Source organism: Anopheles gambiae, chromosome 3 (assembly GCF_943734735.2).
Source record: "Anopheles gambiae chromosome 3, idAnoGambNW_F1_1, whole genome shotgun sequence".
NCBI classification, from domain to species: Eukaryota; Metazoa; Arthropoda; class Insecta; order Diptera; family Culicidae; genus Anopheles; species Anopheles gambiae.
In genome coordinates, this window is record NC_064602.1 from 37,890,904 (window position 1) to 37,913,319 (window position 22,416).

The window sequence follows — 22,416 nt, forward strand, 5'->3', positions numbered from 1 at the left end:
TTGCTCTGCGAAAGAGGCTAACTTAATTACATATTTTATTCGATTAAAATTAAACTTTAGCACTCTAATGACAAATTTAGAAGAGTAACTTGATAGGAATTTAATTTGAAAAGGAAACCTCGGGATACAGCTATTGTAAAGCATTGGGGAAACTTTGTTAAACTGGCTTCCGTTGTTAGTCATACTCACAAATTCAATCATCCAACAACCGCCTCGAGCTCCCGTATTACCTGTTCCACCTGCTCTCGACCCATTTCGAAGCTGATCGTGTGCGGCTTCGCTGCACCATCCCGGCAGGCAAGTGCTACCGTGCACAGCTGTTTGCGGTGTGACGCCAAACTGCTACTTCCCATAATCCAGCTAACGTTCCAGTCGAACGATTCCACCAGCGGTACACCTCCTTCCCGCCGGTTCACCTCATCGATCAACCGTCGTGCTATTTCCGGTCGACGAAGGTTCACTATTTCCACCACCCGGTCCTGCCGGTTCGGAGAAAGCTGGGCTAAATGTGAGCGGAGCCGCACTTCATCCACCTCACCGATGCAGTATTTGCGAACGAGCGCTTCAAACAACTTCAGCGTGTGTTTCAGCTCGTCGCTGGAGGTGGCATGACCGAGCAGCTGGGCCAAACGGTCGCGACACTGCTGGCTTTGCCGGGGCACCTCGACGATGTAATCGATAAGCAGGAAAATGGCCTGCAATTGTGATGACGCTATGAGATACACACACACACATCGCAAAAAAAGGGTAAATAGTAGTTTAACAAACCTCTGTAAAATCCTGCTCGGACACTGTTTGAATGATAATATCGTGCATTTTGGATATTTATTTAAAAAAAATAATCCACTCGGTGCGAAAGTAGAGGCAATTGTTGGGGTTTGTTTTGATTTTGGATCAGTTTGTTTTGCGAAATTTGACATTTACGCGATTGTCATCCGGTTACGTTTATGACACACAGTTGATTACTTCGTTTGTACATTCAAATTTACCGTTGCAAGCATTGAGATGTTTATTTCCCAGTTTATCCAGATTCTTCCTGTTTTTTTCTTTCTTTCAATACACATACACCAAACAGGCACATTAGCTTTCGTTCGCACTAGTACATTATTTTATTGGTTTATTTTGATTTCCATTTGAAGATTGATCCATTATATGCGTCATAAAAATTAGTCTCCTCAACATATCGATTGTTTCCAGTGTGTACTAAAGATACTACTAAACCAAAACTAGCATAGCAGCTGGAGGAGTCACGAAATCTTGCGCGCACCGTTCTGGAGAACATAGTTTTAAACTATTTGCTTTGCCTTTTTGTTAGCCGGGATGTATGGTTAGAACACTGTTCTTTTATGTGTGCATAAAGCATTCTCACAATCAGAATTTCGTTTTAATTTGTTCCATTCCTCACAAATTTCCTTGCAGGAGGAATCTATGAGTGTGATTTCGTTTTTATTTGCATCATAAATTAATGATTCATTTCTCTTGCGTATTACAACCTTTTTTTTAAGAAATTCCGAACAGATCGATTCCCAATTTTCACTATTCATTGCAACATAGGAAAGAATCTTTTGTTTTATTTTGCGCACATTCGACCAACCACCAGTTGTGTAAATTTAATGAGAAAAAATATGGAAGCATTACATTACAGAATGTAAAAAATACTAGCAAAGTTTGTTGCTCATTTAACTATTGTGGACGATCGCCGTCTCGATCGTGATCGGTTGACGCTGTCCCTAAATTGACTGTACGTATTGTTTTCTGTGTATAATTCGGTAAGATTTGTATTCGTAGTAAATTGTTCCGATTTTCTTGTCTTTATTTTTCCTTGCTAGTTTTGTCTATGCCATCTCTTCGGCCCATTCATCAGAACCACAAACCTAGGCCGTTTGCTGGGTGCGCCACAGATCGGACCGGATAGCTGTTCACGATCGATCGTGTACGACCGTTTAGTTCTGTAATCTACAACCGGGTGGAGTTCACAAGTACGACGGCCTATCAAAAAGTCGTCTCCTTTGACGCACTTTGCCCTTCTGCAATCGTCCGTCCGTAGTGTAAAACGTAAAATATGCTCGAAAGCTGGACCAAAGCCAGCAAAACTGCTGGCACAGTTCGGCGTCGGGATACCAATATATAAAATAGACATATATATGTATTCCTATTTCCCAAAAACTCTGGACCACTGGTGGGCGCCACGTGCCACCCCGCGAGTACATTAGTAGTAACCGTGAATGAATGAATGAAACGGTGAGGGATGATTCCTCCCCACCGATATGGGACATGATCGCAATCGGTTTTGCTATGGGTTTGATTTTTCTTTTAAATCAATATTCTTCATGATTGAGGCAGTCTTTTGCAATTAGTCGGTGTACTCGTTGCTGTTGTGTTGCGTTCCACTAAAAGGTAGTTTCGATTTAATAAGGACTCTGACTCGATCTCATCTTTCGCGATCTCGCTTATGATCACGCTCACACCTACGATGGGATGGACGTGCAAAATGGATGGCTCTGGTAAGATGACATACACACACGAAGCAATGATGGTGGTGTGAGGTCCCGTCCCCCCTCTTTTATCTTCTGCTATCTTGGTGCAGGACTGATAAAATGTAAACGAACGGTCAACACATTCCTTTCCGCTGGTGGATGTAACGATCACGTTCTATGGAATGAATTTGATCTCTCTCGTTGCACTACTGCACTATTTCGACCCATTCTCTTGCTCCGTGTTCCTTTGTATCGCTTCCTTTCCATTCGTTTATAAACTATTTTTATTCTAAAAATATAAAATAAAACGTAGAAATAATTTTATTTTCAATTCTTTCAGCGCTTCCTTTTTCTCCATTTTTTTCTTTTTAAATTACGTTTTAAAAACATCGTATCGTCTAACGTCCAATTGGTAGTATTGGAACTAGTGATTCCTAATCAGCATTTTTTGTTTCTGTATTCGATCTTGAGTCACATATATACTCGTTGTTGGTAAAATGTGTGTGTTTTATTTTATTTTTAAATTCAACTCCAACTGAGGTATTCGTATCCGCGTTGTGTGGGACCCTTCTTCCGTCTCCATGCTAGCTGTCTAACTATTCAATTCTTTCCGTAGTCAGTTCAATTCAATTCACTGCTCATGCTTTACCTCTAGAGTTCAGATGGAAAAAATGGAGTGAATTAATTATTTTTCGCCACTTTTATAGTACTGTATCCACTTACGCTGTTTATCACAAACAGCATTCGCTTCGTGCACCGGAAAAACGTCCTTGTTCTTATCCGACTTATCATCCGACTTATCGTATCGTCTAACGTCCAATTGGTAGTATTGGAACTAGTGATTCCTAATCAGCATTTTTTGTTTCTGTATTCGATCTTGAGTCACATATATACTCGTTGTTGGTAAAATGTGTGTGTTTTATTTTATTTTTAAATTCCACTCCAACTGAGGTATTCGTATCCGCGTTGTGTGGGACCCTTCTTCCGTCTCCATGCTAGCTGTCTAACTATTCAATTCTTTCCGTAGTCAGTTCAATTCAATTCACTGCTCATGCTTTACCTCTAGAGTTCAGATGGAAAAAAATGGAGTGAATTCATTATTTTTCGCCACTTTTATAGTACTGTATCCACTTACGCTGTTTATCACAAACAGCATTCGCTTCGTGCACCGGAAAAACGTCCTTGTTCTTATCCGACTTATCATCCGATGTCTGGTATAGCATAGAATGCTCGTTCACGGTGGTCACATTAGAAAATAATGGAACTCTAGACAGTACAAACGGTAAAAACTCATTCACTCACATACTCTTTATCTCTCTCGCACACACACACACACACATGCATTTTTGTTAACGAAAAAGATAAACCTAATGAGAGAAAAAAAGAAGAAAAAAACAAAAACTTGCCGATCGTGCGCGGCATCCCCATTTGTTTGTAGGTTTGTTTGAAAAGGTTTATTGATGTACTCTTCTTTGTATAATAATTAAAAGAAAAAAAAGGTAGCAAAAGGGAGCAGGAAATTGCTGCCGTCGTTTTCCCCCCTCCGCCTAACTAACAGACCCCACACACCGCACACGTAACGCCTGCACACGGCGCTTGCGGAAGGAGCAAACAGCGGAGGGAAAAAACCCCCTCATCATCCCCTATTCTCACGTTCGCGTTCCCCTAATTATGCTTTCTATGCTGAAAAGGACGACACTCTGACGGTGTGTTTCTTCACCCGGTTTTAGATAGTTGCTATTTAAAAAAAAAAACAAAAGGAAAGTTCGTACATTTACATCGATCGCACACTTCGGGGGGGTCGTGTTCCGCGATACAATCGTTTCCCAAAACGCCGTTTGTTTCGTTTTGACCAACTGCCCCCTCCCCTCCTTCCCGGGCATACTAATATTCTTGTACTGGCATTTGAATGACAAATTTCTACAATATAAGAATGAATGTGTGTGTGTGTATGTGCGAGTTTGTTTCGTGTTCGCGTTCTAACCGCACTTTTGCTTGGCCCTGCACAACCTAAAGCAGTCTAATTAGGAGGATGCCATTTTCCTTTTTGCCGATACAGACGAGAGATTTTCATTTTGTTTTTTTCCTGCTTTACACATTGCTATTAACAACATAACTATATAAACCATTCGTTTCGTGTGAGCCAACGTTTTTTTTTTGTTGTTGTGGGGAGCTGTTTTTGATACCTCTTGGCTCTTCTCTCTTTACGTACTTTAATCAAATGTTTTATAAAAGACCATTTACGGTTAAGACTAAATTCAAATGTTTCTTATTGGTGGTTTATACGTGTGTGTGTTGATGCTGAAGAGACGAGAGGAATTAAAACCTTCATGTTGCAGTAGTTTGATTCGGTTGTTTTTCGTTATCGTACGAACAATATTTTTTGTGTGTGTAAATTGTTCTCACATTTCGTTGCTCCTTGTCGTAACACCATTTCAATTCACTCGCTCCACACGTCACTTTCTTTTTCGTTCGTACATGCGCTTCCTCCCTTCCTCTTCCTCGAAGTTGTAACTTATTATTCCCTTTTTATTTGTTTTTCCATAATCGTTTGTGTTGTATGATTCCTTTTTCTGTGTTGTGTTGTGTGTTTTTTTATAATTATTATTATTAATAATAAGAATTATAATTAATTAATAATCAATAGATGCTGTAATTTGCGTTCAGCCAAAACTTGCATTTTACTCGGCCGTTACTTCCGGAGCTGCTGGTGGTGGCGGTTGCTGAAGCTGAGCGGCCTTTTCTGGAATTTTCTCCTATACAAAAAAAAAGAAAAGCAAAAATTAATCGATCAGTATCCTGAAATGCACATTTCAGATGGCGGACGATTTGCAATTACCTCCTTTTTGTGCTCAGCCTCTCCGTTCAGACTTTCTGTGGCGGACGTTTCGTGGACACCGTTCTGGCCGTTTTCGACCGTGCCGTTCTCGGTAGTGCCGTTTTCAGCTTTGCCATTTTCGGTCGTACCATTGCTGGTTCCATGGTCAGCCGTACCGTTCTGCTGCTGGTGGTGGCGACGCAATGGCACATTCGACATTGTGTAGATGTTATGTCGAGGATGTTCAGCCAACCAGAGGGGGCCATACAGGAAGATCAGGAACACGCGCCGCACATAAAGGATGACGGAAAGGGGGTGACAACAGGACGCGCGATACGCCAAGTGCAATTGCAGACAGGAGCGAGGAAAAATTTGGATGTTTTGATAGGAATAAACAGAGAGAGAGGGCGAGAGAGAGAGTGGGAAAGGAGGAATTGTGATGATAAAAGAGAAAAAGAAATAGGTGGAAAGAGAGAAAGAGAAAACGAAAATTTGTGTAAATATTAACAAATATATACAGGTTTTGCATGGGCGAGACACACCTCCGCCGTGGGAAAGGACGCAACAACCTTAAGAGCAAATAGCAGGTCAATTTTACAATAAAATGTAATTCGAAGCGCACACTCACACACAAACACACACGCACACCAAACACCATACATTAACGGATTAGTTAGCATTCTATTCAAACCAGCGATCGAACGGAGGAGATTTGGAACATATCTTGCAAGGCATGTGTACAATCTGAACCGTATCTATGTAGCGTTCCGATGAGAGTATGTATGCACTTGGAGGGGAAAAAAAACACCCAGCCGCCCCTGCGATGTACACGAACTGATGTAAAAAATACGAATGTGCTCTAGAAACAATCGAAATGTGGACAGAGAACGACCTTTCGAGACCGAAAAATGATACATGAACACCAGCTGCAATGCACCAACACAGTCTATACACGGTTGCGTCGTTCGAGGTGAATGGTTAGCTAAAAAAACAAAATCAAAGCAACTAGAAAGTGTGGAACATGCCAGTAGACGCGCTACTAGGAGGATGCAATGAAGATATCGATTAATACAAAGACTTGCAGCACCTTTCGTCGAACAACACACACTATGCAGAACAGAAAACTTTGACCTATTGTACAAATTTTGCAATCATCGTCTATCGAAACATGGAAGATGCGAATGAAGTATCAGTGTTAAATGGGTTGCATGTAGCGAGAATTTCCATTTAAATTAACTTCTAAGGGAATAGTTCAATGTTGATCCTAATAATGTAAATCACAAGACACGAGAAAACACCACACGGTTGCAACGCAGATTGTATCGAAGTACTCTCTAAAGGCAAACAATCCACAGATATGGGAAACAACAATCGTCAAGACGGATATCGTAACTAGCTAAAACTATAATAAGTGATAAATAACTAATTTAATACAAAAAGAGCAAGATAAAATGTCGCAAACGATTTCCCCAAAATATTGCCCCATCAATACCAATGACGAAGACTGAAGGTTTGAATAATCAATTCAAAATTAGAACAACATGACCACAAAACTAATATACCAATATGAAAAAAATACAAACTAATCAGATAAGAAAATACAAATAAATCGTTTCTATGCCTTCGAAAAAACCAACCCATACGCAGTAGCAATCATTCAATTCTATTACGAATTCAATGTTGCACTAGCTTCAACTCAGAGTTCTTCTAAAACAAACACAAAATTTTATCATAATTATTACAAAAAAATAAATAAAGTGCAATAATAAATAAAATTGCCCTACACATAAACCGAGTTCCTTATTCCCTAAATAACACCATCACCAGAATAAATTAATATAAAACAATGTTAAATAAAACGTGTTAATCTGCTAGACAAACCGGTTAGAACTGTTTGGTCAATAAATTAAAACAATGCACACAACACAACACTATAAACAATGTCCTAATAAAATTTAAACAATATAAAAAAAACGAAACATGTACGAAAGGAGGAAAATAGCCAGCAGGCAGCCAAATTATTAACGGAACAAAAATAGCTTCATAAGAAAGAGCAACATCGAAATCAGGTAACAGAACTTTAAAGGGACAGCAAAAGGAAACAGGAAAAACAAACGGATATCGAAAAGATGGCGCCAACGAAAAATAGAACAGAAACAACGTTAAAAATTAACTGCACTTGGATGGTAGTGGTGGTGGTGGTGGTGGTAGTAGTAGTGGTAGCTGTCGCGATCTGTTTCCCCTTTTCCGTTGGACCATCGTCATCGATCGCCATGTTACGGTAGGAGGGTTTGAAGGAAGTCTGCACTCGCACAGCAATTTGAGAGTGTGTGATGTAAACATGTATGTATGATATATAAATGAGGGTGTATAAGTGTAAGTGTAAGTTTATATCGCACGTTTTGTTTCGATAGACAACAGAAGGAAAAGAAAACAAAATTAAACAAACAAACAGACAAACAAACAAACAAACAAACAAACAAACAAACAAACAAAACAAACAATCAAACAAAGCAATCTAAACAAACACGTGTAAGGCAGCACGTGTTGTGCTGCACTTCACGTTTGCTTCTCGTTCCTAGGCATGGGAGTAGGATGGTAAGATGGGCTGTTGCTGTAGTTGTAGTAGTAGTGTTGTGGGTTCGCTAACAGAGAGTAGAAGAGTGAGTGTGAAAGATTATTCACCTTTTGCGCGACAGTTTCCTCTACTTCCGCCGGTACGGCCACCGCCGGGGCCGCCACATCGGTTTCTGTCTCTGCCGCCACCGGTTTCGCCGACGCTGCCACCACCGTTGCTGCTGCGCTGCTGCTGTCCTGCTGCGCCTCCTCTTCGCCGGCACTTGCTGCCTCCTCCTTCTTCTTCTCCGCGCTACTGCTGCTAGCATCATTCTTGGCGGGTTCACTTTCATCGCGAGCGACTTCTGGCGTCGCCTCCACCGCCGACTGCTGCTGAGTTAGTGCTTCTTCTTCTACTTCTTGCTTCGCTACTTCTACTTCTGCTGCTGCTGGAAGGGAGGATGATGATGTTGGTGGTGGGATGGTGGAAGAGCTGATAGGATCGTCACCCGCAGATGATGGTGCAGATGGCGGAGTCGGCGACGGGAGGGCGGCGGCGGCGGCAGCGGTGGCAGATTCAACTTCCGGCTCGGGCAGGACGCCAGCCGCCTGCTGCTGCTGCTCGGGCATGCCGCCGACGGTCGGAGACTCTGGCGGCGGAGGCAGGCTGACATCGCTCTGGGACAGGGTCGGCGGCGACGGAAGCGATTCGAGACTGTTTTGCGGCAGCGGGGACGAGATGTCGACCGAGAGGACGCTGGTATCCTGCTGCTTCAGGTCGTCCGCTCCACCGTCCAGTAGCTCGGCAGGGACAGCGGCAGCAATCGTGGGCAGCGGCGAGGGCAGAGAATCCGGCACCGTTTCCTCGTCATCGACCGCTGGTGGTGGTGGCGGCGGTGGCAGATCGTCAATGTTGTTACTGATCTCATCCACTGCCTCCAGGTCCGCCGGTAGCGGTACTGCAGCAACTGCTTCCACCGACAGCGGGACGGTGGTTTCCTCCTCTACGGCAGGAGCAGCAGCAGGAGCGACAGCAGCGACAACAGCCTGCGGCACGTCTCCACTTTCGATCTTATCAACCGCTTGCTCGAGTATTTCACCCACGGCCTTGGAAACCGTTTCCTTCATCTCGTCCGTTACCGAGGGTTGCTCCTCCTCCGGCACGGCTGGCGCAGCTGCCATCACATCGGCGACGACCTTCTTTTCCGCAACGACCGGCGGCTCCTCAGCCACCACTTCGGGTGTCTGCTGCTCAGTTGTTTGCTCTTCGGCGGGAGCAGCAACCGGAGCTTCCTCCACCGGAGCTACGGCAGCCGATGGAGCGAGTGGACTGACATCCCCCACCACTTCAACGTTCGAACCTTCGACGGGGGAAACAACGGGAGAGGGAAGAGGGCAACCGGTCGGAGCGGCAGCTGCCACCTCCGCGGACGGATCCTCGGACGGAACCGAAACCAACGACGCTGCACTCTCCTCCACCGACGACGGCTCATTCGCGACCTGCGACAGAGAAGCCTCAACGAACACCATCACCTGAGAGGGTGGAGGAATGGAGGGTAGTGGGGGTGGGGGCGTACTCTCACCACCATCAGCAAGCTTGTCCGACTCGCTAGCGGCGACACTGTCGGCGGCGATGGTGGCGGTGGGGGGAACACCGGTAGTACTATTTTCGAGTGTGGTAGTATCGGAAGGGGTAGTAGAAGTAGTAGTAGTAGCAGCAGCAGCAACAACTTCGCTCTCTACTGCCGACTGCTCGGGCTTGGCGGTTTCGACCTCAACGGCAGAACTACTGGTAGTGGTAGTGGTACTAGTAGTAGTAGTGGTAGTAGTAGTAGTAGAACTGTTTACCTCAACAACTGCCGGCTCAACTACTTGCTCGTCAGCCGGGGCAGCAGCAGTGGTCGTTTCCGGCTCCGGCTTGTCTTCCTGTACTGCCGGTGGTGGGACGACGGCCGGCTCTTCCGCCACTACTGGTGCAACCTCTTTCGGGCCATCACCGTTCTCGACCGTCTTGGGCTCGGCCGGGGCGACCGGGGCAGCCGTTTCTTGGGCCGCGACGGACACTGCCTCGATCGCCGGTTCCTCTACTTTGGTGCTGTCGACGGCGGGAGCGCTAGTGGTGGTGGTCGTAGTGGTCGTTACATCAGCAGCCGGAGCAGCAGCAGCAGCAACGTCGGCAGCGGCTTCAACGGCGGCGGGAGCAGCTACAGCGGTAGTCGTCGAAACTTCGGAGGCAGCAGCAGTCACAGCGGCGGCTTCTGCTTTAGGTTCGCTGGCGCCGGCTTCGGCCGTGCTGGAAGCGGCTTCCTGAGCGACGGCAGCAACAGCAGCAGTAGTAGTACCGGCAACGGCATCCTCAGTGGGCTGGAGATAAACACAGGGGAGCAACAAAAAGAGGAGAATATTAATATTAAATTGCAATAATACTTAGTAGATTGTTTAAAAAAACGTAAATTCCACTTCAATTTAATTAATTAGTTAATTTAACTCAATTCCAATTTTGATTCTATGCGGTCGTCACCTGCTCAATTTATAAATAATATTCAAATCTCAACATTGTGGAGCAAACAGGAAGACTTTTCAATGTACCATAAATTTAAAACGATATGTTGGTTTCTGTTGCTTATAAAATTCATTTCCCACAGGAGGGTTTACAAGTTCTAATCGAAAACGTCGCACAAAACCTCCCTACACAGGCACACAGAGGATATTGATTCCTTATTAACTTATTCACCTTAACACCACCCATTGCGAAGTACACAATCAATAGGCCACCGACAACTAAAGCGATCACTATTGCTGGCAAAATCTTGGCAAGCTTTTATTCAGCAGTTTTCTTTGCAAAAGCACAAAGAAAACTGAACCAACGTTAGATTGATAAAGAATCTCTTAAAATGTCACTTTTCGGGAAAATTTAGGCACACACAGCACACGGAAACACGCACGTTATGTCACTAAGATCACTTGCGACTAACTGCATATAACAGCACCGTCACACCGAATCTGTTCTGTAGCAGCAAAAGTTTCCAACGCTTCTCCCCACGCGCGGTGTGTGATGGAATATCTTAAAACTGATGAAGCAAACTTTTCCAACAGCGCGATTCACACGATCGAGAAGAAAATGTGTGTATTTTCCCGCAAACGATAGGTTGACCGTTCCCGGCGTAAGCTTTGGCTAAAACTGAACCACCGCAGCGCAATACAATTTAATTTATATATCCCTCCGTGCATGGTGTGTGTGTTTGTTTGTGTGTGTCCGCCACTCTGCTCCTTCGAGTCGTTCGAGAGGTTGGCCAACGTCTTCGGAGACACCACCACTCACACACCGACGCACACACACAAACACACTCGATATCTCCCTTTCTCATTTGCCACCTTCCTACCTTTTCTCCCCGCCTTTGAACGCACCCCTTTCCCTGCAGACAATGTCGCCGCCGTCGTTGTCGTCTATACGGATTCGGGCCGTTACACACTAGGCAGAGGATCGAGCAAAAAGTTGACCTAGGAAATACCCCAACCGAGCATACCAGCATGGGGAAAAGGGGGAATAGTGGTGGGCGAATCTCGGCCTACACCCTCCCCTTTTCATTTCCGATCCGCGCTCTCCTGCGGATGAGTAATCCATCCATCTCACCCCCGAGGGGTACGCTTTTGCCCTCAGTGGAGCAGAGCAGGCAAAACGATCCCCCGGACAGAACACATTTTTGAGAACCCACACACAACATAACGCCATCGTACACCTCCACCAACACAGACACACACATACATATGCATCTTGAAAGGATGGCAACAGCTTCTGGGGTGGGCAATAGTAAAAGTGACACCACCGCGCGGGCCCCACATGGAAGAGAGAAAAAAAAATGACTGCACAATGAGGAAAGCCGTGCTCACTAGCTCGCTGTCTCACGCTCCCTCTCTCTCTCTATCTCTCTCTCTCTCGTATTCGATCTACACCTCGCCACGCTTTTCCGGCTTTCCGACGCAAGAAGAACCTATTCAAGTGGACGCGTCCGAACGGATCTTTTGCAGCATCTGCCGAGCGCGGGAACAGGCGTAGAGACGTAAAGCCGTAGAGCGGAATGATATTTCGCTTCAGTTCATTCAGTTTGCGCGCACAGGGTGTATTTTTTTAGTGAGATAGAATGGAGAACCAGTCTTGAAAGGGGGAGTGTAGTGTAAGGAGGACGGGAAGCAAAACTTGGCGGCGGTCCCCGGTGTTGGCACAAACCGATCCGTAGCGTGTGGGATGATGATGGACGCTGCCCCGCGTGCATTTCTCGATGCCAATCGTACGCTGCAGCCGACACAAGAGAGCAACTTTTGCAAAGAAAATCGGGAAAAACAAGGGCCCTTTTATTTCCTGCCATCATGATGTGGTCTCCCCACCTCAAGCTACATCGCGCTTCTGTTCTGTTTACACTTGATAGAGAGAGAAAGACATTCTTTTCCGTACATTAGTCACGTGTGAGAGCATTCTTCTTTTTTGAATACACAACGTCATGTAGCAGTTGCAGTAAAACTGCAACTGCAGCAGACAAAGTGCAGTGCAAAGGCGAGTAACAGCATTATACTACGATTTAGTTTACGAATTATAAATCGTAGTACAAAAGTTAAATCCATCCATTTTGCGGACATTTGCAGGCGGCGGATGACTATTTTTTCTCTCAAGCGCATACGTCCCACACACGAAAAGCACATAATAAATGGCGAAATAATAGCAATACTATGAGACTCATCAAGAAAAGGGCTATATGGCGAGAGCCAGTACTTCCGTGTAGTGGAAGAAAAACTTTATCCAGAGCACATTCCGTCCGTCTTGTGGCCTCGGTTCAAGGGGGAACCGCGTACACCATCATTGCTTCGTTTTGCGGATGGGAACGAATGTGCATATCGCCCACCGTCACTCGCCGAGAAGATGGAGACCATACGGGTACCGAATGGATGCGAAAGCTCCGAAGGAAATAAAGTGGATGCAAAAATCAACAATAAATCAGCACCCCGTTTTGCGAGCGATGCTTCTTAACGAACGAACGGACGAAGGCACGGAACCATATTTACATGCTCTTCAGTTTTCAATTAAGCATCATTCACTTCCGCTTAACTGCTGAGATATGTGTGGTGGGACGTCCGGTTAAATACGTAAACCACAAACGTGGGAGGATGCTGACTTTCTTCACCAAACGGGAATGTGTGCTTGCAGGCTGTGCTAGATCAGCTCGGATCTTTCTTTATTTTTTTTAGGCAGCATAAATGTCAACCTTTTCTTGTATTACCTCTGCAAAATAGAAACTATAAACTGCTGCACACAGTAACCTTCAGACGACGGGCCACACTCTCCCATGCGATGCAATTTCGACTGCCGAGCGGGGCACCAAAGTATATAGAGGCACCAAGAAGGAGGCAAACAGTAAAAAGATACCCATTACCACTGCGTCGCGCACACATACGCCGATGCAATCTTGGTTCGCCGGAAAATGGCGTGATATTGCAGGAGAATGGTTTATGGCTTCCGAAATGGTGCAGCAGAGCAGGCCATAAAACAACGGAGGAGTGTGCTTGAGCGCAGCAGCAGCGAGAGAGCCCTGGCTAAAATCAATCAGGCGTAGCTATTGCGTTGTTGTGTGCCTTTTCCTTCTCCCACACATTCCGGCCGGTACGTTGACACTGCAAGGGGACACACACTGCAGCCAATGAAGAAGAAGAAGAAGAAGAACGGTGCTGCAGATGGAGATGCAGATTCCGCAAGCTGCAACGTGACAGAGACGAAGTCGTCGTCGAGGTTGGCAAGCTGATACGAAAGGAATTTGCTCTACCTGATTGGATAGGGAGAAAATTGCGTGACCATTGCGTGGATGGCTGCCCATCTATCCCGTGTTAATCTAATTTACTTGCATCGCTTTCATGCTGGACGGGTTAATACAAAACATCAAATTTAGTGGGCTTACTACATCACATCACAAACTGATCAACACAGAAAAATTCATCTTCTTCAATCTTTGGATGTTCCTTGGCCCAATGTATTCTTCATTTGCATTCATTATTAGCACAGTAAACCTTCCTTGTCGGTGCTCGGCATTGGTGGTTCATAGCAAAGCGCACCATAAATCGCTATAACAGGTAGTACTACAACCAAAAACCAGCACCTTGCAGACTCTTCCGGACAGTTTTACTCCTACGACAGGCAACAGTAGTGCTCCAAAAGAAGTAATCCGACGGCCTAAATGGTAATCATAGTGGGATTTACACGACTTTTTGTGTGCTTACCGGTTGGATCAGAAACGATACTAATTTTGGGCTGAAAGACACACAGACAAGCGCTCCACAGGAGGAAATGTTTAATAAAACTAGAGAAGAAGAAAAAACACAGTCCATAACGGTAAAACAGGTGCCTTTTATGGCGTCCGTCCTGTCATTGCAGAGTGGCGGCACTGGCACTGCTGTCTGAAGAATGAATTTGTGTAGTTTGCAAACGATTACTATGAATAGTTTTTCAAAAGCCTAACATTCGTACCACCATCTCTATTATCTCATCTGTGTATCTATTAATCGTTTGTGTTTTCTATGGCGTTTGAAATGGAAAAGATAAAACAAATGTTACAGTTTCCTCATTTCCACTTCCGCTCTAATGCTAATTACTCGGAGCAAGGACACACAGCATACAAGCTAGTGTATGACGCTGTCAAATTTGCAATATTTTTGCTTCTTTTTGTTTCTTCTCTAAATAAACAAACCGGAACACACAGTGCCGATTTTTGTTTATTTTGCTCCGGCCGATGATGCAACGAAAAAAAAAGGTCCCAACACAGAACACACCAAAAAAAGCGCCATTCAATTCAATCCACACACCAGCAGCAGCAGCAGCAGTGTTGCTTAAATTAGGCGCGACGGATAAATATGCGTCAGCAAAAGAAAAATATATTACAATCGCGCGCGAGCACCAGATCTCCCATCTAGCGCCCACCCCCACCAGTAGTCTTGCCAAATGCATTCAAATCCATGCCTCCCCCCCCGCATCACTACAAACAACAGATGGCAAAATAGGAGAGATAGATAGAGAGGGAGAGAGAGAGTAAAGCAAACGTACGTCATTTCATGGTGGGCTTGCTCCAAAAACATGGCAAAATAAATGCGCATTACAAATATTCACCTTAATATTAGAAATTCAATCTTTTGCCCCTGTGCAGTTGCATTTTTTTTTAAACATCCGGATAATGCAGTGCACTTCCTACTTTCATCGCGTGCGTTCATTATCCTGGGCATATCGTCAAAACGAGCTCAGAATGCTAAAACAATATATGTGTGCGCTATTTGATCGATTGTTTACAGGAAGGTAAATATATGCCAACGTATAATGTGCGTCCCCTTTATGTTTAGTTTATTCCCGCAGTACACACAGCACTCCATACTTGCCAAACACCAAGATCTTAACTAGAATAATACCCATTTAAGGTGCATCGTAGCCGCTTGCCTACAGTCGTCGTCGTCGTCGTCTGTCTGGGGCTGTGAGTCATCGAACATTTTGTTTCTGCCTTTCCATCCCCCTGTTATACACTTCCTGCCAATCAGCTGTACAGTTTGCGATTCCTATCTAGCCCTACACCTTTTCTTTGCGTTTTCCAAACGCGCGTGTCCGATGACGGAAAAGTCGATCACGGAACGCCCATACAAATTCATCAACAGCACCCCCACAACCATTCTAAAGCCACCCCTCTGCCATTAAAACTTGGATGGATCAAGATTTGTTTCGCACAAATACTTCGCCAAAAGGAAGGAACTCTCTCTCTCTCTCTCTTCCTTCTTTTTTATTTAAACCCTACTAAAACGGAGGGAAAAAGTTGTGCGAATGCTGATTTTGCAATCCATGCACCCCAAACAGCGTAGGATTTAACTTTAAAAAGGATTTAAAAAGAGGGCGTATAGTATTCCCCTAGCTGTTTTTTGTGTTTGCACATCAGGGGCTTTACGCAAAATCACTTGAACAGCACATATAAAAAGGCTGGTGCGGGAGTCAACGGTATGATATGCAATTAAAAACAACGTCAATCGATTAAAACGAATAAATGTAATAATAGTTGACAACTTTTTTAGTTGACAATTGGAAAAACCCGTCTTTTTTTTGTACCTTATTCGATGCCTAATTAGAACAATCGAATTTCCTCCTCTAATATATTTTAAATTTTATACATTAAAACGATTTATTGCTTACAGATGTAATAGACCATTCTAGAGTAAAATCTATCCTCAAAGCAAGATTAAATTGATTACTTGGTAAACTATTATCGGAACAAAACTGGTTAAAAAGCAGGTTATTTTTGAAAATTACTTTAAACTGAGATTCTTACATCGTTTAGCTGTTAGTATTCATCTGTCAACACTAAGCACACTACACATGACAAAAAGAATGTGATTAACGAACACACGCGCTCATGTGCTTATGACAGGGCGTCGACGAAAGAAAAGGAATCTGCGCAGCGTGTTAGTTTCTGCAACACACACACACACCAGCTGATTTTGCGCAATTTACTGATCTTGACCATAAGTTGACGCAAACTACGTGCTAGTTATTTCAAACTCGCTGCTCACAGTCGAATATTATGTTATTTAATATTACTCAATCAATTGTTAACAAGCTAATTATTGTAAATTATCGTGAGGTTCCTTCAAATGCTCATAATGTTTTTTTAAATCATCAAAAACCAATTCAACACATTAATCTGTTTGAATTTATAATAAAACTAAATAAAAGCGAACACCACTCGAACGCTGTTTCCGACTGGATTTCATGGTCCAAAATTTTAATGTCCGTACGATGGGCACGCGACCAAAAACCGAACGTCGTTTACTTATTGGTCGCTATCATTTTCCGGTTGGCACAACGAAATGTGTTTTTTCCGAAATTTCCATCCATCCGTTTTAGTGCTTCGCTATCGTGCATCAATGCCAGATAGAGAGAGAGAGAGAGAGAGAGAGAGGGAGAGAAGGAGCAAGAATATTGCTTTAGTGTGGTTTTGTGCAATGCGCGATTTTCGAAAATAGAAACTCAACAGCAGCACATCCCTATTCCCCTCCTTCGCGCAACTACTTACGGACAAATTGAACTTTTTGGAACGCCGCGGCGGTAGCGCAGATGGCGGCCCACATTAGAGGACGATGATGCTAATCATCGAGCGCGTGCGGACCGATTAGTGCAAAAGAAGATCAGATTTTTTGATCAGCGTATATTTTCTGATTCAACGCGCTCTCAAGGGGCGATTGTATCAGGGTTTTAAAACACTACTACTCGCTCTTTAGCATTCCCTTCGCTGTGTTGCTGCTTAGATTAGATGCGACCTTGTCCAGCTTCAGGGATTGACTAACAAGTAGCAGACGCTAATGTGTACGCAGCAATTCTATTTCAATTCGAGTTCTCGACCAACATTTCAGGATTGCATTTAGAAACGACGCTTCTGACCGTTCATTCAGCCATCATTCATATACCAATTTCATCTCCACAACTCAAGCGTTTTCCTATTTCGTAAAATATTGTTTGCCTTTCCTTCCTTTCAAACGCCTATAGATCACTGCTGCTAATCGTCCAAACACATCCTCTGCCGTTTTTTTTTTGCGGAATAAATCGGTTGGATTAAAAAAAACCCTCAACAACATAACAAACATTGCGTTCGGTAAAATCCTTGAAATGCAGAAAAACACAAGCTACCACCACACACATACAAACCACAAGGGAATGGTTGCTGTTAGGAAGAAAAGTGAAAACGGTATGCAGCGCCGTATAGGCGTTCACTTTGAAAAAAATGTAGGAAATCATGATGGTGATGATGATGACGATGATGTCGTCTGAAAAAAACTACAGCGCCACACACATTTGCCGACATAATATTTACCACCCTCCTCTCTGCTCGAACGGGAGAAGGAAGAAAAACATTCTTGACACTGAACTTCTTCACCAGTGGCCCCGGCAGTTTTGCGTTGGCCGCATCGTCCGCAAAGACCGAAAGCCGAGTGTACTGGGTGTAACACTGGCCTCAGTGTCGTTGTTGTTGTTTGCTAACCCAGTAGGAATGTGTACTGTTGAATCTAATGTAAATATGATTTATTCGACAGCACTTGCTCGTACAAACGCAAAGAGGTCTTATTTGCGGAATTAATATAGAATCAACCGGAAAGCAATAACCATTTGTTACAGTTATTTTTTGTTCTATCTCTTACAAGCATTTACTTTTCCATTATTAGTAAAACTAGAATGTGGTAAACAAAACAAACTACACAACAACTCTGTTACGTTTGGTTTGAAATTTTGGAACCAAGCCAATTTGAATTAACCAGAGTCACTAAATGCGCGTCGGTGGTATTTGCCGCGCGATTATCCACATCAACGTGCGATGTTGATGACAGCGGGTGAACGCAGACGATGCGTGAAATTAAAAATGAGCTCACTATAATAACTGTTCACAACTGGTGGCAGTATTAATATGGTACACGTTTGCTGTATAGAGTTGCAGATAATGTTATTTTTTAAAGACGGGAAAGTTATCGTTGCATGCTAAGTATATCATCCCAAAGGATTTAACACGGTAAAGCCTTTGAAAACACATAAAACATACCAAAAATTAATTTAAAAATAGTTCCACATTGTTCAGCCCAAAGACGACATATCAAATGGTGTAAATCGAAACAAAAAATAAAACTAGATCACTATCCAATTAGTTTAGACAAAAGATCGCCCACTTACCTCTTCGGGAACTTTCTCGCATTCACCGTTCACCCGTTCCTCGTCCTTCTCCTTTTTGGCCGGTTTCTGTTTGTCCTTTTTGCTGAACGACAGGCTGCGGAAGGACCACTTCTTTTTCGGTTTCTTTGCCTTCTTGGTGGCCTCATCTGCCGCCGCCGCTTTGCTATCGTTTAGCGACTCGTCGTTGCTGCCATTTTCGAGCGTTTTGTTGTTCGCGTCCGATTCAGCACCTTCCGAGGTTGGGGATGCGGCGGCCACACTGGTGTCGCCGCCACCACCGTCGCCACCCTCTTTGGTGGTCTTTTCTGTCGTGGAGTCCTTTTCATTTTCGGCCGCATCGGTTTCCACTTTCGTTTCCTGTAGGCGGTGTATCCCGTGCACGTGTTATCGTTACCGGCCAATCCCGGCATAAACAACGCACAATCGCACACACGTACACACACGCAAAACATATCACACATCGGACAGACAAAGTACAAAAACATTCCCAAATGGAGGGTCACGATGATTATGAATTAGTATGTGTGTGTATTTGTATAACGAAATGGCGACATGGAGAGAGAAGAAAAAAATTGAAAAACAATTTATTAGTAAGGAATGAATATGGTTTACTTATATGCAATAAGTTTGGTTTTTTTCTGTTATTTGTGGGTTCTTAAACATACGAAAAACTGTCACAGGTTTGATAATATTGATGGGGACCACATTAAAATGATTAATATATTTATTATTTCATGCCGAAACGAAACACTTTAATTTTGTTAAACATATTTTACATTATTATTACGCTTTGGTCACCATTTTAATGTTCTCAAAGGTTGCCGGTAAGTTCATAATTATTTCCCTCTCACTTAGCCTCATGCATCCGTGTGACGTTCTCCAATGCATCGTTACCGCAGTGGAAAAACGCTGTGTATCCGCCTAAAAGTATACAATCTGCGAAGCAGTGTGTTTGAAATTCCGACAAAGCGTTACCAGGCGTAACGCTACCATCCAGCTAGCGCATGAAAACTGTGCGGGAATGGTTCTCTTTCACTATCGCACAGCACGCACGTCGATGATGCCTCGTTTTTCAAAAAAGTTCAATAAATTATAGATTGGAAAGAACATCAGTGGCTAGTCTATACAGTAAACACAGAACGGAGTCAATTCCCTTTTACTATCGCATTGGTCCCGCACAGCACATCGCTGCCTCGTGCACTTCCTTACGAAAGTGAAGCGAAACAAAACGAGACGAGTTCATGCTGATAACCCCAATCGCAACCCATGGGCCATAGGAGACTCATCCTATCGGAGATTAAAATAGCCACACTGCAAAGTCTATTCGTTGCACCAAAACAAATCGACGTAGCTTTGGCGCCACACTGCCTCTAAAATAACAATCATTTGCCGTCTAAGGTACACACACAGCATCATCCACACCCCATTACGATCCAGATCCGACGTAGATTATAGCAGAGCAGAGTAGCTTTGATTTTGCTTCAAAGTTCATTTATAGCAATTACCAAGAAACAAATCTTGGCTTTGTGCAAGTACACCACACTCTTATCGCGTGTTACTGAATACGGTGTGCTGATCACATCACTTAGTAAATTGCAATTATTTACAAAACAGGGATTAATCCTTAAACGAGAACGGTCAATCCCGCCGTCGGTGATAGTGGCCCCGTACCGGATGAATCACTCGCAATGGGCGTGGGCAGGGCACACTTCGGGAAAAACGACGCAAAATACTAATTAACCCAATCATCATCGTTGCAGGTCGGCAAATTTCAAAACAACCGTTTGTAGGCGCTATCACGCGCGTTATACCACCAGACGGACGGGGCCAGAACGGCCCAGACAGCTCAAGGAAACGCACACAGCCATTTCATTATCTTGCAAAGGTCCATCTCCACAGTCCAGGCAGAGGCAAAACGCAATAGCCGATCGATCCCGTCGTGCCTGCGTGCTCCACCACAAACCTTTGGCTCAAATCAACACAAACCGAGCGGACCCGCGAGAGAGAGAGCGTGCTTGCGCTTACTTCTTTCTCGGCCAAAAAGAATTATGATCACATGCACAAACCAGAAGGAGCTGCTCTATCACCACCGGTTGAGGAAATGCGGCCACACGTTGGGGGGCGATCTGCACTGCACTCACGCTGCTCTTGAGCTTTCTGCGTGGCTGCGGCGCACTTTCCGGGTCCCGCGGGGTCGAGAGACCATAGCACAGAGCGTTGCGGCCAAGGCAATTAAAGCGCGAAGGCGAAACAAATGGGGTTGGGGGTGGGCGACAGAGACAGAGGCCGCCCGACAGCCGATGAGGCCTTAAGCGCCATTGCGATTGACGGTACAGTTATGATCGTGATTATTTTAAATGAGAACAAAACACAGCCGAACCTCGCCCGGAGGGGCGGTTGCCTATTACATAGCGGACTGAGGCGACTGCTGGCTGGCTGGCTGGGTTTCTCTTCTCCCACTCTGCACACTTTGATCGATCATCATCGTTTGTCCGTAAACCGTGGTTCAAAAGCTCGCCTTTCGGTTCATGTGGTGCTCGCGTGGCCCGTTGCGCCCGCCGCCAGCTGATGAGGTTTAAAGCGCCCAAGACCCCAAAATCTGACCGCACACACAGACACACCACCAACAGCACACCACAACACAAATTGAGGCTTCCAGGGTATTGATTGCTCATCCACGTCACTTCCCATTAGTCTCGATTGGAAGAGTGTACGGCGCGAAGCGTGCTGGCGGTGGTGCTGCTGGGCCAACAACACCACCCACCGCAACCAGATAACCTTGTTTACGGTTAACTACTGTTGCGCGCCCATCTACACACCCGCGCACACCAGGTTCGCGCTTCGCTAAATGGCTTCGCTGTATCGGGGAAAGAAATCATAAACAGTCAATTAATTGGGGATTTGAATTGCCGTTACAAGGTGTAACAAATGTTAACCCCGACCACAAGAGAGGCACAAGCACTTCGGCAGAATCTGGCATGCGTGCATGCGTGTTCCAGTTCACAAGACAGCGGTACACACGCACCCACACAAAATCAATATGTTTTAGCACATTGTAGCTCAAAGATCATGGAAATGCCCAGAATTAATTCAATTATTTTCAAAACCTTGTCAACGTAACCAAATCAAGTCAGCATTTCACTCCCTCCTCACTCAACACACATTAATGGGCAATTAAATGTGAGCCACTGACGGCAGTAGGTATCACATTACACAGAGCCATTTCCCCCGGCCAAAAGCGTGACATGATTTGAAAAGCTTCTTCGCTGCTACCATGACGGTAACACAGCATAAGCACCAAGCGCTAGATGTATCATTAAAGTTCCCCATTCGAGAAAGTACAGATGGAGCTTTTCTTTCTTTCTTTAAAAGCATTTCACTTGCCACCACCGCACCCGCCCGCTATGTCCAGAGCGATCATTTTCCCGCTGCGACCGGCTGCTACTTTTGACTTGCACGCGTGTGCGCGTACGTAACCTTCTCTCGTGCGTAACCCAGAGCAAATTTCATTCGACACAACGTAGTTTCAAACACACCAGATAAGCGGCCCCGGCGTGCGCCCACCGGAGCATTAAATCTCGAAAGCAATCATTACCGTTAGAATGTTTTAAACCCTCCCACGGCATGATGCGGGGAGCCCGCACCGGGCGGACACTGGTACACAAACACGCGTGCGTCCCGTTGCGTAGAGGAAAGGTAAGTGATTTAGAAAGCTATCAATCAAACATGTACGCGTGTAGTAGGCAGAAGTAGTAGCCCTTGGGTAAAAAGTGTGAACAAGAGTGAAATGTGCACACGTGGGGCTGCTTGCTAACCCATTCTCTGCTGGTTCCGAT

At 44.7% G+C, this 22,416-nt stretch overlaps 2 protein-coding genes and 1 long non-coding RNA gene across 15 annotated transcripts in view; all 3 read right to left on the minus strand.

Annotated features, from left to right (window-relative positions):
• On the minus strand, positions 1-918 carry LOC3292025 (uncharacterized). Its single transcript, XM_553481.2, has 2 exons — positions 769-918; positions 1-695 (listed from the first exon to the last, which is right to left on the minus strand). The coding sequence occupies exons 1-2, from the start codon at positions 814-816 to the stop codon at positions 198-200; spliced, it is 546 nt and encodes a 181-aa protein (XP_553481.1). The 5' UTR covers positions 817-918; the 3' UTR covers positions 1-197.
• A 2,986-nt stretch (positions 919-3,904) lies between these two features.
• Positions 3,905-22,416, minus strand: part of LOC5668278 (calphotin) — a 67,831-nt gene continuing 49,319 nt past the window's right edge. For 5 of the 13 annotated variants that reach the window (XM_061662266.1, XM_061662267.1, XM_061662263.1 and 2 more), the window contains 4 exons: positions 18,581-18,937; positions 7,981-10,215; positions 5,317-5,481; positions 3,905-5,233 (listed from right to left, as the gene is read on the minus strand). In XM_061662266.1, coding sequence (XP_061518250.1) covers positions 5,159-5,233; positions 5,317-5,481; positions 7,981-10,215; positions 18,581-18,937 — 2,832 coding nt within the window. In that variant the 3' untranslated portion in view covers positions 3,905-5,158. Of the gene's footprint in view, positions 5,234-5,316; positions 5,482-7,980; positions 10,216-10,585; positions 11,040-18,580; positions 18,938-22,416 lie in introns of those variants that run through there. The other 8 variants (XM_061662273.1, XM_061662269.1, XM_061662272.1 and 5 more) reach the window with 4 other exon arrangements.
• Positions 16,021-18,573, minus strand: LOC133394021 (uncharacterized). Its single transcript, XR_009766570.1, has 2 exons — positions 16,938-18,573; positions 16,021-16,775 (listed from the first exon to the last, which is right to left on the minus strand). It is a non-coding gene; the product is annotated as an uncharacterized LOC133394021 (long non-coding RNA).